We start from the raw sequence: 18,042 nt of genomic DNA, 5'->3' as shown, positions 1-18,042 counted from the left end.
GTGTCTCATCGGTTCGAGACTCGGATTATCGGTATATCGTGAGCCGATCAACAGCTCGAGTGCTTTGGGATGATTGAGGCCGTTCCCCATCGTTCTCGTGACCTTATCGCGCCATATTTCCCCAGAAAATTTGGAGCCCCAGATTTGGACGACGTCATCCCAATTCTGCAATGCCAAGCGCCAAGCGCAAGGGAAAGCGGAAAATCCCGTCGTGCCTGCCGTGAACAGTCAGGGGCGGGCCGCCCGAGGCCATCGAGGTTCTTGCTCTTGTCTTGGCATCTTCAACCCCACTTCGACCATTTCCCGTTGTCGTGGAGACGTTGTTCGCGGACAACAACATCACCATCTCCGTTGCTCTCGGGGAGCTCCACAATTCCGAATGCGAATACGGATAAGAAACCCTTATCACTTACACAATTGCTCCATGAAGCTCGGTTTCGGTTTCCTCACGTCGTGATGAAGTGGACAACACCAGGAGTAGTCGGTCTGTGGTAACCCCAAATAAACCGATCATCATCTGCTGTGCCACGGTCCAGACTCACATTCTCACCTCCATTTGACACGAGGACGGCCGCTCGAAGCGGAGAGAGTAACATTTTCGAGAAATGGACGGCCAGCTCGACGATTCTTATTGGGGCTCGGTGAGCCACCGCCCACCATGAAACAATTCTGCTCTTAAACTCAAGAGCTAGCAGCTACAGCATTATCATGTAACCCTGATCGTATTCGCTCATCATTCGAGATCCACCATCCACAATTGCTAAACCCACGGACCCGGCATGTTGGGAAATCCGGTGGGTGGGTTTACACGGCATCGGTGTGGTATATTGCCACCTCTGCCTCTGGTATAAGGATGCTGTGATGTCCTCCTCCAGCTTGTCTGTCTGTCTTTCGTATCATTAACTCCTTTCTTCTAGCCATCTCCGCCTTTATACATCACAGGTTAGTAACTACTCAGATTGTCTCCATCATTTACCAAGACTAACTTTCTTCATAGTTCCTAATTCATCACTCCCAACAAGATGGCATCCGCTCAAGGCAAGACTGTTCTCGTTACCGGCGCCGCCGGTGGTCTCGGCAAGGTGATTGCTGAGACCTTCCTCGCCGCTGGTGCCAACGTTGTCATCTGCGATGTCAACGAGCAGCGTATCTCGACTGTTGAGGAGGAGTGGACCAAGACCTACGCCGACCGCTTCCTCACCAAGCAAACCGACGTGTCCAACGAGGCTGCCGTCCAGGAGCTCGTCGACGCTTCCGTCGCCAAGTTCGGCCGCCTCGACGTCCTCGTCAACAACGCCGCCATCATGGACGACTTCTCTCCAGCTGGCGACTGCTCTAAGGAGCTCTGGGACCGCGTCCTGGGCATCAACCTCACTGGCCCCTTCCTCACCACCAAGGCGGCCGTGAAGCAGTTCGAGAAGCAGGGGCAACCTGGTGGCGTCATCGTCAACATCGGCTCCAACGCCGGCTACATGGGCTTCGAGGCCGGCGTCGCCTACACCGCTTCCAAGCACGGCGTCATGGCGCTGACCAAGAACACGGCCGGCTTCTACGCCGACAAGGGCATCTACTGCATGGCTCTGCTGTTGGGCGGCCTGGCCGGCACCAACATTGTCGATTCCTTTGCCAAGGGCATGCACATGGAGATGTACCAGAAGGTCATGGCTAGCGGCTCGCCATTTGTGCCCGGCAAGAACGATACCCCTCTGGAATCCATTGCCAAGTACTGCCTGTTCCTGTCGCAGAGCGATATTGCGCCCGTGTCGAACGGTTCTTGCATCGTTTTCAACAGGAATTGGCCTGTGGCGTAAGGGGTTTGTGGAGGTTGTTGGAGGAGAGTTCACAAGAGATGGTAGAGGGAATCAAGTACCATAGCTCAAGGCCACAATGAAAGGTCTCAAATACAATACCCAGAAGCGACACAAACCAGCCGGTGCCTTCCTTCCTGCTACTTGCTTGAGTGTATTGCCCTTTCCTGCTTTTTTTTTTTCCTCGGTCGTCGGTCTCATCCGAAGTCTGTCTTTTTTCCGTGCAACCAACCGTACGTGCAACGCTCCTTCCTTCCCTCGGAGTGGAGATCGCCAACCCTCACTCGCCTAGGCCGAGTTGTCAGGATCTCTTCGGGATAAGTATCACGATTTCCGTCGAGCCCAAGTCTGGGATTCGAATATCGACAACTTGCCCCTCCCTCCAGGACAAATTAACGTGGACTTCAGCCCGGCCTGATCACCAAGACGGTTTCCATTCGTCTTATTACTTTTCTTCTTCTAATTCGTCCTCAAGGCCATTCCTAAGTCCCAAAAGGCGTTTACAGCTTGACAGACTCTTGGGTGTCCTATCGATTTGTCCTTATTATCGGGCTCTGGAGTACGCGTTAATTTGTCCTGGACGAGCCCCCATATTCGATTACGAGGAGGATAGTAGTAGTTTTCTGCTACTTTGAATCTTGATTCAATCATTTCTTCTTTTTTTCCCTGTGTGTTTTTTCTTCTTCATCATCTCGTCTATCACAGCCGCCTTCAACAGCGATCATTTCACATGGATGTATTTGCAGCAAATTGGTTACAAAGCCTGAGCTCCTTTCACATACGAGGAAAATATGAAATTATGAACAATCAGAAAGGAACGAATGAACCAGGAAGTATTTACAAGTCCTCCAAACCCTGAAATTCCTGATGCGCATCGATAACCCCCTTCCTCCTCCTCAAGTACAACTCAGATCAGATCAAAGGAGTGTCGTTGGAAACAGGAAACCCGAACTCAGACGACTGGAGCCCAACTGCTCTCATTCTCAATGTTGTCTCCAGTCACAACTCCATGTCCACGGACTGCATCCCCCTCTTTACCACTTAGCAGGGATGCAATAAGGGCTTCCGTTGGCTTCCAAGAACTGGCAGGAGGTCTTAGGAGGGCAATCTCCAGCATACTATTTTGCCCGTGTCAGCCAGTTTCCTGTGTTTACAAGGAAGAGAATGAAACGAGAAGTTTAACTTACCACCCACTTGCTGGTGACATCGCAGACCTGCCATCCCTCGGCGTGGGTGCTGGGGTTCTTGGCGCACGCGTAGGTGGCCGGCTTGCACTGAGGAGGGTTGGTGCCGGTGGGAGTGGCGACGGCCACGGCGGTGAGGGTGAGGACGGCGGTGATCAACTTCATTTTGATGTGTTGGTGTTATTTGTTTGTTTGAAGGGGAGTTTGAGCTGTTAATTTGCTTGTTGCTGGAGATTGTTTGTCGGGTCGGGCTTTGATGACTGGATGGATGATTGTGATGATGAAAGGGAGATTGGTAGGATGGGAGGAGGCAGACGAAGAGTTTAAATACCCCTCCCTCGATCAGTTCAAGTTGAGTTGTTGGTGAGAAGTTTCTGGGTTTCTCGTCTTTGCGGCTCGGCTCTTCGTGTTGAATGAAGCTTACAAAGGTTACGAAGGCAAAAGCGAGGATGTAACGACAAACACGCGGCTACAACCTCATCCTACAACTACGTACCCATCCTGCCATCCTTGACACGACACCAAGCCCCGACTCCCGATGACGTCCCGCTCCCGCTCCAACACTTTCTCTTTCCGGTCCTCCTTCATCGACTCTATTTCCATCTCTCCCTCGTACTCAAACCGAGTATGAGAAGGTTGATGGCGGCGAAAGACGGACGAACAACCCTCCATAAAGAGACAACATGACCACAATCTTACGAGAGAACTTTCTACCCTTGGGAACTCTAATTAAGTGTGGCTTGGAGGCCAATGAACACTAATTGAATAATATGTCTTCCATCATTTCTTTCACTTCCCTTCTCGTGTTACGACCAAACGAGGCTCGTCGCAGTAAATATTCTTACCTTCTTACGTACAATGGCGCAGGAAGGAGCACAGCAATATCACTCACTCACTCACTGCTACTGGAATGACTTAAGCTTCAGGCCACCTATGCTAGGAAAACGGAAGTGATGCAAAAGACTTTACGCCAACCGGGCCGACGACGATACATGTTTCCTTCGCCTACTTGGGTAAGAAGGAAGAGTCTGGAATGAAACACGAAAGACTAACGTGACAGATACCTATCTTACCCACTGTCGTCCGTATAATATACCTTACAGTCTCGAAGACCAATCAAAACGACCTCATTCTGAACCGGCCTACCTGTATACCCATCCAACGGTTGCTTAAATCTTCTAACTCAAGTCACCTTATCCATCCATCCAGCCAGTCATACAAGCAAGACACAGACAGACCTGCCTCATCGTGTTTCCCAATCCGGGGTACATACGTTAGTTGCCGTAAATGCCGTAGTAAGGCTGGTGTTCGTGATTATCTTGGTGGCGTGGTATGCTGACCTGTTATGGTAGGTGCTGCTGCTCCCTTGTATTACCTGAATAGGAATATCTCCGAAACTACGAGGCTCGGCCAGCCATGGCAGGGGTTGTGATATGTTGATGCTTGTAGGCGATCGGTTGCTTCTCCTTCGCTAGAGTACAGCTACTTTGATACTAGAGTAGAGCGTGGCGAAGACTTCGGGATGATATGTCGAGAAGGCGAAAAAGGTAGAGCAGGTGGGTAGATATTGTTAATGGAGATTGGTCGGCATTAAATGGCAATTTTGGGTGTTCCTGGGGACTTAGGCTGGTGTTGGTAAATTGGGTGACTATTAGCTGCTAGTTCAGATTCGGAAGAGAAGGGACGACGTTCAAGTTTGGACGAAGATGTCAGAACATAAGCTTTCATTTGTGGTAAGCTTCCTTTCCACACACCACACCACACCAGTTTCCCCGCAAAAAAGCCTCCAAGCCAGCTTACTCCATTGCGGTTCAGCCGCAGCCACCTACTCCGGCAACCCAACGCAATCCGTTGAATGGTTGTGGAGTGACAACCATCAGATCTCGGGTTGGTATTTGGGGAAGGAACGGATAACTAAAAATACGCAAGTGGCTTCCTCTACCGACAACCGAGGGATGTTACCGATAGCCGTTCCTTCCACTTCTGTAAGTATTGTTTGAATACGATAATTGCGGCACACCACCAGTAATCGTCTTTGCTGTTAGGTTGTGAGCAGGTGATGAATCCCGTTTCGATTGAGAGGGTTGCGGTAACCAGACAAAGTCTACTACATCTCGTCAAATGGGTTTAGTATCTCGTCAAATGGGTTTATGGATGCATGGTCAAGGATAACATGCTAAGCTGATTATACCGAAGAGAGGCTTTCGCCGACCCTAAACTCCCACCGAAAGCTCTGTACACATAAAGAAGGTAAAAAGAAAAGTTCCCTCTGCATATTCAATTAGATTCAATTAAGCCACGCTATACAACGTTTCACCTCTCTCCACATGACAAATGCCACAAGAAACCCACTGACCAACGCCACAATGCTCCCCAGACACTCATCCGCCAAACAACCACAACCACTTCCTCCCTCACCAAACTCACTTCACCCCTTATTCTCAGCAATCAACGTCTTGGCCAGATCCCTCAGTTTAAACTTCTGAATCTTCCCACTCGCTGTCTTCGGATACTCGTCCACCCAAAACACGTGCTTAGGCACGAGATGCTTCGACAGGTGCTCAGCAACCCACTCCCTGACCGCGCGTCTGCTCAGCGTCTTCTTGCCCTCACTGCGTCCCTTCGCCGTGCTCTCCAGGCTCAACATATCCCCTTCCTCCAACCCCTCGCCCTCGACGGGCTCGACGTCCTTGTGCACAATGATGAAGGCTCCCACGCTCTCGCCCAGCTTCTCGTCCGTCACGCCGACGACGCTAGCCTCAGCAATCAGCGGGTGCTGGAACAGACAGTTTTCGATCTCAAGCGGGTGGATGTTCTCGCCGCCGCGAATGATCAGATCCTTGATGCGGCCCGTGATCTCGACGTAACCATCGGCGTCCATGCTGGCCTCGTCGCCCGTGTACATCCATGTTGTGTTATTGCCGGTCCCGTCGTTGTCGGGCTCGGTGATCATCACTTCGGCTGTCCGCTCTTCGTCGCCCCAGTAGCCCTTCATGACTAGGTATCCTGCTGAAGCGAGCTCGCCGCGCTCGCCCACAGGCAGGACTCGTGTCTTGTCCAGAGGGTCGACGACCTTGACTTTGGTGTGTGGCATCACCTTGCCAACGGAAGCGGTGCGCTTCACGAACGGGTCTGAGGGCGCGGTCATGAGGCTCACGGGACTAGTCTCCGTCATGCCGTAGCAGATAACCAAGTCCTTGAGACCGATCTTCGCGTAAAGCCTGCGCATCAGACTCTCGGGCACGGAGCTGCCGGCTGCAATGCCCTTGCGCAGATGGTTGGGAAAGTCCTCGATGTCCTTGAGTGGTATGAGCGGGTTGGACAGATGTGACTGCGCTCCGATCAGCTCGAGCATGGCCACGAACATGGTGGCCACACCGTAGAGACCGGTGGCCTTGTGGTCGGCGGCCATGCGCAGCGAGGCTAGCGGGTCAAAGGCTGGGCTGGGGAAGAGGATGGCGGCGCCCGTGGTGGCGGTGGCCATGTAACCTAGAATGCACCCAAAGCAGTGGAAGAGCGGAGGAGGCACTACCATGCAGTCGGTGGGCTCGAGACCCATGCGATTGGCGATCAGCGCGCCGTTATTGAGGATGCCGGTGTGAGTAAGCATGGCGGCCTTTGGATGCGAGGTTGTGCCGGAGGTGAATTGAATGTTGATAGTCTCGGAAGGACAGAGTGGCGCGTCAGGGGTTACCGATGCGCCAGAGCCGTCCATAAGGATCGAGAAGGGGATGGGTGACCGGCATGATTCTAGAGGTGGGAATTCCGCAGTCGGGTGAGAACGAGTGTTGTCTAGCACAACTACTGTTCGTAGGGACGGCACGTTAGGGGCCTCGATCTTGCCCGACTCTAGATCAGGAACAATGTCCCGAATAAGCGGGAGGTTGCTCCGTCCACGGCAGGGTTTGTAGGGCAGATCCGTGACAGCACCGATGATCAGAAGCTCAACGTCAAGGTGATTCAGGGCAGCAGACACTTGCTTGGCGTTGAATGCAGGATTCAAGGGCACAAGGATGGCTCCCAGCTTGAACACCGCATAGGTGATGGCAGCGTATTCTGCACAGTTGCCCAAGCTAACAGCCACCCTATCCCCCTTTTTAACACCAAGAGACCGTAGAGAATGCGCAAGACGGTTGGACACCTGGTCAAGCTCCTCGTATGTATAAGCCGTCTCTACAGCTTGTGGAAGCTGGCCGGGTGCGAGGTTCGGGAAGGCATCAGCGATAGCCGTTGGCGATCGTGCTATCACCGCAGGCCGGTCGCCATGCTGAGAGACGACGGAAGCGAAGTGTTGAGGGATGGTATGTTGGATCAATGGCGGCTATAAAAGCATTGTTAGCAATGGGTCGCCAAATCTTCTCTGCTACATCATAACGGTGAAGTAACCTACGTTTGTTGGACCTTCGGCAATACTCCTAGTCAATCCGCTGATTGTCCTCGCCGTCTGACATCTTGGTCTATAAGCCTGTGGGTTTCGCCATGCTTTGAACAAGCTTCGTCTGAACATAGGATCGAGGAGGCCGGTGGAACTGGACAGGCTGACCAGTCGAGGTCGGCAGAGCATCGTGCTTGCGCGTGGGTGTTGGAAAGTCGTGTGTAGTAATATCTAGGAATCCTCCTCGTGTAACCTGTTTCTCGAACTGCTCAACATGCCCACGTCACCTCATCATAGAACAAGCAGAGAGCAAAACAAAAGGAGAGCATCAATGTAGAGAGGAGGAAGAGGGAGCAAGCCTCGAGTCGAGAGATGATCCAGCCATCTTGCAACACTCCCCAGCCAAGACATAGCTCGACTTGAGACCCATTACCGTTGCACACTGCTGACCAGGCGATCTTCGGTACACTATGGTCTGTCTCTTGGACCAACTTCCGCTCCCCCTTTTGCTCTCTCAACAAGGAAAGGCCGGGACCGCCGCGGCCAGAAAACACGGGGTAGTGTGCACTGGCGGTGGGCAACAGACCTGGGAGTGATGAGGTAGTGCGGGGTAAGGTCAATGAGAATTGACCATCATTGCCAATGCCTCGGGGTTTTCTTAACCATCACTGGACAGCAGTTGGGGAGAAGTTGCATTCCATTGGACGTTAGCTCGGACGGGGAGCTCAGGGAGTTTCCCCAGATTCCTTCCCCCGCATTGCTTGGCAGTTCGTCTGTATCTGCCAATGTTTTTCTGCCCCTGAGTGGCTGTTGCCCTGGCCCTTGTGATGGTTGGCCATTTTGGTCAATTGATGTCGTTGCTGGCGAGGTGCTACATGTGTCCTGAGTTCATGTTTCTCCAACGAGATTGTATTTCGGGCTGCACTGCTTCGTTGCTTGACGTGGTGGTTACAAAGGTAATGTCTGTAGGAGGAAAGGTACCAGTTACACTGCACTTTGACACTGACGGGCAGGGCCGTGGGAGTGCCACAGCACATCCTGTTTGATTTTATGGCTTGTGGCAAGCGGTAGATCTTTTGAGTTGGGTGCTCAGAACTTCGTCGTCATGGCGTGCTGCCGAGAATGTCAACAATTCACGTGTAAAACCGACACTAAGCGAAGATGTCATCAATGTCCGCGGCAGCTCCACCATGATGGACCGTGATGGAGCTGACAGCGCGGGGTGAAGCGGAGCCATCACCGGCGGCGGGACCGGGATGGGGCCCACTGCTGCCAGGAAGGGAAGAAAGGATAAAGAGTTCCGGGTTCGGTGACGATTTCGGACCTGTGCCGTCCTAACTTAATCTTTCAAGACCTCTCTTTCGCTGCTGGCGAGATTGTGCCAGGTATAACAAAGGTTTCGTACAATGCTGCCTCCCGTTGGTTCGCTTTCCTTCTTCCACTTCTCATCATAACATCATAAGATGTCTCTAAATCGAGTTCCCATCTCCATCCATACTTTCACACTTCATCTTTTGTATACGCTCCCTCTTTTTCTATATCCCCTTTCCCGATATTGTCCCGTCTTGTACGTTCGAAATTTGTATAAAATGAACTCTCTCCGGCTGAAGCGTAGCATAGACGCGCATAAACGCCGTAACCATGCTGATGAAATAGTTGCGTAAAGAAATTACAAGTTGTAGAGCGGCGAGGCTGGGATTGGGGCCTGATCGCCGACATAAAAGACGGAAGCGAAGAACTGAAGGTCGCTAAATTCGGCTGCGAAGCCTTACTGCCGTGGCTTTTATTTGTTTTCGCCAATGTGGCGCTCGCTCTCGGGTTTCCATGTGCCTGTAAGTTTCAAGCCATGTTAGCTTTGTGTGCCAATTTACCAAGAGGGACGTTGTTGCATGAAAGACCTACCCTCAAAATCATGCTTTACGAAAGCCATGGGATCATCATAATCCTTGGCACCCATCTGGCCCACACCAGGGGAAAAGCTCGTGATGGGGAGAACGACAACGTCTCCTACCCGCTTCGAGACCTCCATACCCGTAAAGTTCTTCCAGTCGATCGATCCCGCAGAGTGTGTCATGTCGAAATACCGCTTGTCGTTTAAATACTCGAAGATGACGTCCGTCCAGAGGGCAGGCCCCGTAAACTCGATAACGTTCTTATCAATTATGCCCCTCAGCGTTCCGTTTCTCTTCATCGCCAGCGTCGCATTCGTAATGCGCGAAACGACCTCCCGCAACACGGGATGGCCGGGCTTGCTCTGGATCGTCCACTGGCAGAACTGGATCCTCCGGCTGTACCACTCTTTCCAATCCGGCCTATCTGGGTCGGCCTCGATACCAATCACCAAGCCAATGGCATCTTTGGGGACCGAATCGGGAATCCACTCGACGGCGCTCCGAATCGCATACGTGTCGATGTCCGAGTAGATGCCGCCCCTCGCCAGCAGGATCAGATAGCGGAAGAAGTCGGCCTTGAGGACGGGCAAGGGAAGCGCATTGTAGGCCTCCACCACCTCGGGAACTGATGTGTAGAGTAGGCGGATAAGATGTACGGCGACCTTGTCTGTGATGACTTCGTGGATGAACCCTGGGTGTTGCTGTGTCCATGTAGCCTCTTGGTCACGGAAGGTGAACTCGCTGTGAGCCGGTGTCCACTTCCATGTCTGCCAAATGTAGGCGGGGAACTTGGATTCTACATCGTAGGGGAACTGATACGCGAGCTTCTCGTATAGTGTCATTCTCGACATGTCTTGGATCGGTCGTTGCCCCTGGGGGTTTTGTTGGGCCGAGTTGTGCCCCGAGGGGCTCTTGTCGGTTACAGCAGTTGTTGATGCATGCTTGGCTGCCTCGACATCGGCGTCGGCTTTAGGGATAGCTGGTGTCGTTACTGATGGAGGGTTCGACGAGGATGATGATATGAGGTAGAAGACTGTGAGGAAAAAGGCCGCTGCCACCAGGGCGCGGCGGAAAGTGAGCATGGTCGAGAGGGATGGTCGAGGCGGCTGTCGCGCAGAGACAAAATGTCATTAGCGTCTTTGACTAGCATTGGGTTAAAGGGGGAGAACGCATTTGGCGATGTACTTACATACTGCAGTGCGTGACGGCGCCTCTTGCACCTTGACCAAGCGACTGGACCGACGTGACTTTTTGATCGGTCTCCAGACACCGTGGAAACGTTTTAGGTGCTCCCCTAAGGTGTGGTGACGTGCATCGACGCGCGTTGCGTAGCGGAAGTCAGACCCGAGCTGATGGTGTGAAGTTCGAGGTTGGTCGAAGCCTGAGACGGTAGGCGCAATTGACGGTATTGGGTCGTAGGAATGGGAACGAAATCGATCAATGATAACGACCAAGCTTGAAGAAAGAAACCAAGGACTCTTTGCAGACAGCGCACTCTTTGAATGATGATCAGGACAAAAGTCCTTTTGCAACAGATTTGCGCTACAGGGGCGCTGCCCTGGCCGACAGCTCGAGAGAATCGATTTCCTTGAAAGGGTCGCGAAGCACTGGGCCGCTGTGAACGAAGTGGAAATGCCCCCAAGGTGCGTGGGGCCAGTGATCCCACCAGCGGATGCTAGGGTCTTGGCCGTAGGGAGTGGTCAGGGGTGTCCGTGCAGCCCGGCGGCGTGTAAATACCTACGTTAGGTATTCCCCCTGGTTGAATGATGGTCTGTAGCTTGGTTACCTTTGCGGATGAGGACTATTCTGAGATACCGTGACGAAGATCTTGTACGTTCTTTGTTGGTGAACCGAAAGATAAGTCGCTGTAGCCAGTATCTTCTCCTGAGGATCTGTGCTGCGTTAACCGTTTGATACTTGGGGGAAGATTTACCTCTCGTTTCAGATACATAGCCGCAACAGCGTCGAAACGCAAACGCCACGCGGCCGAAATTCCGTGGTCAACGCAATCACCACTTCAGAGGCCGCGTACGGCGATCTCTAGAAGTCCCAAATTATCAAAACTTAACTTAGCCGAGCGGATGAGAGCGAAAGGTCTGAAACCGAGCGTCTCAAGACACCTCCAGATGTCAACATCAACGCTATCGCCACTTACGACCGCAGCATGAGTTGACCGCGGGGTTTAGACCCGTCTGTCCGCTCGTTGAACAACTGAACACAACTGACCCGACACGAGTAACGGTCCAGACCTTACCGTTCCGCATGTCATGCTTCAAACGGATATGTGTGTTTGTACGACCGACACGCGTTGAGGACTTCAAACAAAAGCTTGCGCAACCCCCAACTTTGGATAATGTCGATACATATCTGCAACGCCAGAAACGCAACGGGTTGCAATCTCAACCAGCGCACAACACACAAGAAAGCTGACAGCTTCAGAGCTTGTCACCCAATAGATACCTAGGATTAAACTGCATGTACTGCACATCCTATTCCAGTATGAAATCGGGTTGTCTCACATGGGCAACACCCACTTTCCTTTCTCCCGTCTCCGTCCCTCCTCCGTCAAAGATCATCGTTCTTTCTTCTTTTTCTTTTCTTTCGTTGGTCGTCTCAGCGGTCATCACCAAACCGTTATCTCTCCGGTGAAGAGATCGTCAACTTCCTTATCTGGCATCTGTCATGAAGGGGGACCCTGGCTGTAATAATTCGAGGTGCCATCCTTCGGTTGCAACAAGAAGAAATAAGATGGCGCTAAGCGTGTCCAACGGCGCCGCCAATTTGTATTTCAATTCGGAAGCAATCTTACCGGGCGGTGCGGCGGCCGGCGATCTCTTTCGTGCTTTAATTGTGAGGTATCAATTTGAGAATTCTGATTGGCTGTTCACTGGTTGGGGTGGAGTCCTTTTTCCGAGCACTGAAGATGAAACACACGCACTGGGGGAAGGAACAGTTCTCGAGAACGCCATCCCGCAACGGAAAGCTCCACTGAATGCCAGGGACGACGCCTTGCCGACGGGAATTGTCTCCAAGGGTCCCAACAAAATGATGGATGCCGTTCTCTCTTTTCCTGGGACAAAGAACGTCATTCTACACGTCTTAGCGAGGCCGGGTGGTGTAAAGACAAACCGAACACTCGCGGACAGTCCAATACGGCTCGCCTTGGTAACAAAAGACCATTACAACATGATGACGGGGATCACAAAACTTCGAAAACACTTTGGCAAGCGTCCCATAAATATCTTTCCCGTCAAGGAATGCCTAAAGTTGGCTTCGAAGGCATAACGAGGACGCTTGAATGTATGTGAGGGTATAACCAGGGTGTATTGTACTAACCTTTGATTTGTTCGGTTTCTCCTTACAACCGCTCGCTTAGGTATTAGGTATGCCGGACCCTTTGTGGATTTCGACAGCGCCACTGGACTGTGTGCAATATCTGATCAAGTGTGCCATCCGAACTCCGGCACGCTGTTGTGTCGCATAAGGGCGCCGAGTCCGTGACCGAAGTGCTCAGCAGGTATCCAAGGGTTAGGGTCCTACGTGAGGAGTTTGTATCTTCGGTCACCTATCAAGGTGAGCTCGCCGATATCTCCAGAGCCTGCTCATTTTGGGTCTCCATTGTCTTATGTTGTGATGCTTGCCTTGTGCATGGTATGAGAGTGCCTTTTTTTTCGTAGTGTATGTGTCGTTCCTCTCTTGCGATGTCAGTTCTTCCACGGTCTCCATCAAGAGAACCAACTTGTAATCCGAGAACAACCTTTACTGACTTTACAAGCAGCCCAATAGATATCATTCATCCCGTTTCCCGGTCAGCCCCTTGAGCGAAACTCGTTCCGCGACGACTTACGACATCAGCCTTGAAAAGGCTTTTTATCAGTGGTCTGCCTTGGAGGTGGGTAATGTCAACCCTCCCCCCCTTCCCCAAGCCACAAGTGTACTTCCCCCCTCTGCGGCTGATTGATGGTGAGCTTGTCCAACCATGGTGAAACGGGCTGGAGGGGCTTGAAACAAGTCATCGTAATGATGACAGCATCATCGGAACTGTGGGGGGTCGAGATCTGACACGAGGTCGAGCGTCGGACGCCTCGTTGCCTCTTTCTTTACGCTTCTTCTCAGCCATGGTTTATGTTTGTTTACCTCCCCTTTATGTGTGGACTGTGCCACATCACACTCGATATCTGCGATAAGGCAAACAGCCCTTTTAACAAGCTCCGGCGTAAGACCTTTTCTTAGTGTGAAAAGTACCTAGTCGACGAATCCTGTGCTCCGAAGCTGAACTGATATCCGTTGACCGAGAAGTAGGCAAACTGGATTCCGCGTACTCTAAATCGAATTAGTTGAGAAGGCACCCTATCAACACCAAGTGGCTCCCTCCTTTCGAGAGCCATGTATGTCAGTATTTGAAGTTCTGGTTTCGTTGTCGAGCCTAGAATGGGCCCAAGTCTCAGGCAGTAACTCTTCGATTTGCCTCCCTGGTGTTGGGACGAACTCTGGGTAGAGTAAGTCTTACGAAACCGAGGGTTAGGTTCCAATAACTACACCAGCCTATCATGGCATTGCCGCTGCTTACTGGTTCCGTTTTTGCAGAGATCCCCACGAAGCCTGATGGATTTTGCATACGGCTGACCAACACGCACTTTGTTGAAGTTGTCTGTTTGCCCAGTTGAATACCGACGTTTTACTTTGGCCTAAGCTTTCTGCAACTGTCCAAGCGACAGAGATTCTTGTTCGTCAGTTCTCAGCTCAGCCCTACAAAGTATGTAACTTGATCTAGTTGTGAGCACATAAGCAAGCACTTACCCATGGTCCGGCCAGTGATAATGGGCCAATCGTATCCAATAGGGCGTCCCCGGTTATTGTTTTTGCATTTTGCTAATGTAGTAAACAGTTAACTTCATATCAACAGCGGCAAGTGGCTTCGTAAGGCTACCTGCTTACAAGAGGGGGATATGCCATTGGCAGGCAACGTTGATCGGTGCTAGGAAGTGAAGAGAAAGCTTAAAAATAGATCAGCAGTTCTTATTAAGCAATATGTCTGACGGTAAATTCAAGATTCTGTGCGAAACCGGCAAAAATGATAAACAATCGTGATACCTGATAGCTAAGAAATGGGTGTCGTGGTTTGCGGACTCAATGTGAACTCCAGAGACCGGCGAAGAGCGAGGTTCCAATCGGGGATTTTGTAGCTTCAGGCAAAATTCTGCCTTAGCTACTGGTAAGGCGCTGGTATAAATATGACGAAACCTTTTTCTAGATGCTACTAAACCTCGTATGTGGTAGGTAGGCTGGTAGGGCAGCCGAAGCTGAAGCAGGACCAGTTGCCTTATCACAGCGGCCGTGTTCCAATGTGAGTGTCCAGTGTACGCCAGATCCCGCAAGTGGTGATCACTCATTTTGGTCTAGTCCAATAGACTTCGGATAACTCCTCGACATTTTGATATTTTCGCTGGTTTGTTAAAAGGTCTATATGGCGTGAGCTTTCACGATAAACTTTGTCAAGTAGTCGTTAGACAGACTCTAGCCGAGGTCATATGCTTTGGTGTGCCTTGGTGTTGCCTGCTAATATGCTTGGAGTTGGACAGGGAGTCGAGTCTTCGAGATCTGCGTCTATCCCATGTCATCTCACGGCTTCTGCAGTGCGCGGTAAAACGGTGCAGGAAGGGATGGCAGCCGGGTGGCCCGTGTAATAAATGTATGACGTTTTGAAGCCGGCGTGGGATCCCCACCTGAGCTTCATACAATGGTTCACAGTTAACATCGCTTTACTTTAGCTTGGTATCACCCTATATCAGGCCATAGTTGTCGTGTCACTCTTTGTACCTTTCTCGGGCCTCGTTCGACCATCAACAATTACCCTCAATGATGGCCGTAGCTGCATCTTTCCTTGCACATGATTCTCAGTTCCCGAGATGCCCGAGATGATCGAGAATTTTGTGTTTAAGTGTCCAATGCTCACAGCTAGAACTTCCACTTTGGAAACTGGGGCTGGAGATATGTAAAGAAACAGACTGTGTACACCAGTCCGGGACAGCTTTGTCGATACAACGAGGATGACATTCCACATCAGACTAGAAGGGAAATTTCCACCGATTTTTGAATAACCAGTTTTTTTTAGATGCCTGGTATGTACCTTGCCGTCGAAAAAGACACGGTATGTGCGGTTGCAAATGAAGGTAAACTGCCTGGCTGGTTAGGGTACCCGTATAACATGAAATGAACATGTGCCACAGGGAAAGGACCCTTGCAACGAGTGCGCGCTCAATGATCCGGCTAGTGCCTCAACAGCAAAGGCATTTCGGCAAGCCTTGTTTTACACAATAGTCCGAGGACATGCGATGCATCCTTGCGACCAATGAACTGGAAAGTCACAACAGCGTAGAGGTGAAGGAGGTTGAACTATATTTTCCATCCTTCAACATCACTTGACGTCAAGCTGGGACCAATAGCGCGCTCCATAACCAAGTTGAACATTCAGATCATCATGGCAACGCAGTCAGTTGAGAAGCCCGTCTGTCAATCAAGCATGAATAAGGTTTCATGTGGTTAGATCACAAATGGACCGTCGCCCACGTGAGCTTGCTACTATGTCCGATATGCAATTGAGCGGCAAGGCGGCTCCCGTTATCGTAACCGGCGTCTTGAGGGTCCGAGTAAGCGAAAACTTATAGGCAGGGTATAATCGGGTCGGAACAGGCAAGCAATTGTGCAGTTGCCTTCCGAGTACCAGAGGATGGTAGCCGTGATGCTTAAAATCTAGATGCCTTAACGAGGCAGCCCCAATCAATTATGACACCACCGGGTTTGGACTTCCCGCCAACCACGCGGATACTGGCATCGAGTAGAATAGCGCCGACGCTCAAGGAAGCGATATCTCGGGATACCGCTTTCGGGAATCCGCCACCCTGGACTTGTTGGGTTTTGCCCGGTGGATTCGTGATTGTCGAGAACAACTGTAAATAGGGATATGCTAGATGGGCAAAGGGAATGTTTAGCAGATGTGATACATGGCAATGAAAGCGACTCCGCGGGTTGACAGCAATGGTTCACAAGAGTCATCGAGGTATGCGTGGTTGTGTCTAAATCAAATTTCCATCCGAGGATCGGTTTTTGTCTGCTTAGGAATGGGAATTGATGCCCTTTCCAGGGAGTTTCACGCGGAGAATGCTTGTCACATTCTGCATTGTTGAGCCCAATGATCTCGTGCGTGTCGTTAGAAGTGAACCTAGGGTGTTCCGTATTAGGCGTAAACAAGCTCCGTTTTTCGACTCCTCGTGTTTCTCGACCGATGATTATCTGCCGTCTTCTTACCTGTATCAAAGTCAACATAAACATCAGCGCGTGCTGTAAAGAGGAAGGGGCTGATACCGCGCCGTCTGGTACCCTGTGATTGTGTTCTCATTGCGAGAAGTCAGGGCAAGTGGACTTCCGGTGTGCAGCGGCCAGCGTCGTCTGGAGTACTTGAATTGAAGACGATAAATTGACCCAGGTGTAGGGCTAGACATTAGAAGAATTGCGAAGCCACCCGTCTAAACTACGGCTGAATTTGGGTTCGCGAGAGAGTGAAGGTAAGAAATGAGAGATGTTGGCGTGGAGAAGAATCGATCTCACTGACAAATCTTGGGCATGGTTACACTCCGACCAGTAAGGGGTAACTTTTGCGAGGCAGAGGCGCACCTGCCTTCGTAACAAATATCGCAACAGGCGGTCACGATGATTTGTGGTTTCATGACGTAGCGGAAATTTGGATTATTGAGGTGGGGCGTTCATCAAGGTACCCGCGCCAGTGCAGAGAAAGCGCGTTGCACCTGCAAGCATCTGCCTTCATGTACGTCTTGGCCATTCTTGTTTGGCGTACCGGACATATTGTTAGGTACCTTACAGTCTCGGGCACTATGATACACCGGTAATCCTATGCAAAACTCATCCCAGTCTTATGATAGACCTTCTTCACATGACTGTTTTCATAGTCTGCTAATCGATCCGACCTTGTATAGGGATTTATAGAGTGTTTCGGGATGACATTTTGAAAGCTGATAAGAATAAAACTGTTTGGAAAGGTCAAAGAGAACAGGAAAGGACAGAGACCAAGAGGGGTTAGGTGAAAGCACTGTCTACTATGAAAGTGAAACTCAAGACAGCAAATGAGTGAAAGAACTCTATGTCCAACCCAAAACCCAAAACTCACGGACAGAGGTAGTCTCCCCTGCGCCGATCTCGTGTTGATCTGTTGCGAAAAGCAGGACACTGCGGGCCGGTGCTGTATGCACCACAGACTTGCGGAGATCGACAGAAGCTGCTCTATTTATGCACGGTAATCTTATATGTACATCGCGATCTATCCGCATATTGTTTCGTATAGGGCTGGAAGGAACTGTATGAGGTGGCTTAATTTGTTGGCGAACAACGAGTTAATGATTGGACACGACGGAGGTCGAGTTTGATATCGCGCGGAACTGTGTCTGACTTCGAAGGAGCTCCACTGTTTTGATTTACCCCTGGCATGAACCGCCCGCTTAGGCGACCCGACAGCGGATCGGCCCGCTGTGGGGACTTTCTTTGGCGCGCTGCCACGTCTACTTGTAATGCCAGTAGAGACGCTGCGACATGGGACGAAAGTGATGCCTTCTTCGTATTGCATCCAACCTATAATACGGAGCTCACGGTTGCCTTAGCGGCGTTGAGTTTACCATCTAGAATTTGATTTCATCCGGATCGGATTCCATGGTCTGGGAATGGTGTTTTGCGCCAAATCAGATAGTCCCAGGTCCTGCGTGCGGCTATCG

General features: G+C 51.1%; 4 protein-coding genes across 4 annotated transcripts; 1 reads left to right on the top strand and 3 right to left on the bottom strand.

The window, feature by feature from the left end:
- The first annotated feature begins 326 nt into the window (after positions 1-326).
- SMAC4_01294 (uncharacterized protein) lies at positions 327-1,949 on the top strand. The gene is made up of 2 exons (XM_003352412.2): positions 327-942; positions 998-1,949. Exon 2 carries the CDS (start codon positions 1,023-1,025, stop codon positions 1,809-1,811), a length of 789 nt encoding a protein of 262 aa, XP_003352460.1. The 5' UTR covers positions 327-942; positions 998-1,022; the 3' UTR covers positions 1,812-1,949.
- Positions 1,950-2,581: 632 nt separating this feature from the next.
- SMAC4_01295 (uncharacterized protein) lies at positions 2,582-3,261 on the bottom strand. Its single transcript, XM_003352413.2, has 2 exons — positions 2,996-3,261; positions 2,582-2,926 (listed from the first exon to the last, which is right to left on the bottom strand). Exons 1-2 carry the CDS (start codon positions 3,155-3,157, stop codon positions 2,843-2,845), a joined length of 246 nt encoding a protein of 81 aa, XP_003352461.1. The 5' UTR covers positions 3,158-3,261; the 3' UTR covers positions 2,582-2,842.
- A 1,927-nt stretch (positions 3,262-5,188) lies between these two features.
- SMAC4_01296 (uncharacterized protein) lies at positions 5,189-7,616 on the bottom strand. Its single transcript, XM_003352414.2, has 2 exons — positions 7,383-7,616; positions 5,189-7,313 (listed from the first exon to the last, which is right to left on the bottom strand). The coding sequence occupies exons 1-2, from the start codon at positions 7,554-7,556 to the stop codon at positions 5,421-5,423; spliced, it is 2,067 nt and encodes a 688-aa protein (XP_003352462.1). The 5' UTR covers positions 7,557-7,616; the 3' UTR covers positions 5,189-5,420.
- Positions 7,617-8,006: 390 nt separating this feature from the next.
- SMAC4_01297 (uncharacterized protein) lies at positions 8,007-11,267 on the bottom strand. The gene is made up of 2 exons (XM_003352415.2): positions 9,270-11,267; positions 8,007-9,197 (listed from the first exon to the last, which is right to left on the bottom strand). Exons 1-2 carry the CDS (start codon positions 10,339-10,341, stop codon positions 9,151-9,153), a joined length of 1,119 nt encoding a protein of 372 aa, XP_003352463.1. The 5' UTR covers positions 10,342-11,267; the 3' UTR covers positions 8,007-9,150.
- Between the last annotated feature and the right edge of the window lie 6,775 nt (positions 11,268-18,042).

Source organism: Sordaria macrospora, chromosome 1 (genome assembly GCF_033870435.1).
Source record: "Sordaria macrospora chromosome 1, complete sequence".
Classification (NCBI taxonomy): Eukaryota; Fungi; Ascomycota; class Sordariomycetes; order Sordariales; family Sordariaceae; genus Sordaria; species Sordaria macrospora.
The sequence above is the reverse complement of the archived record's forward strand: the minus strand, read 5'-3'. Positions and strand labels throughout refer to the sequence as shown.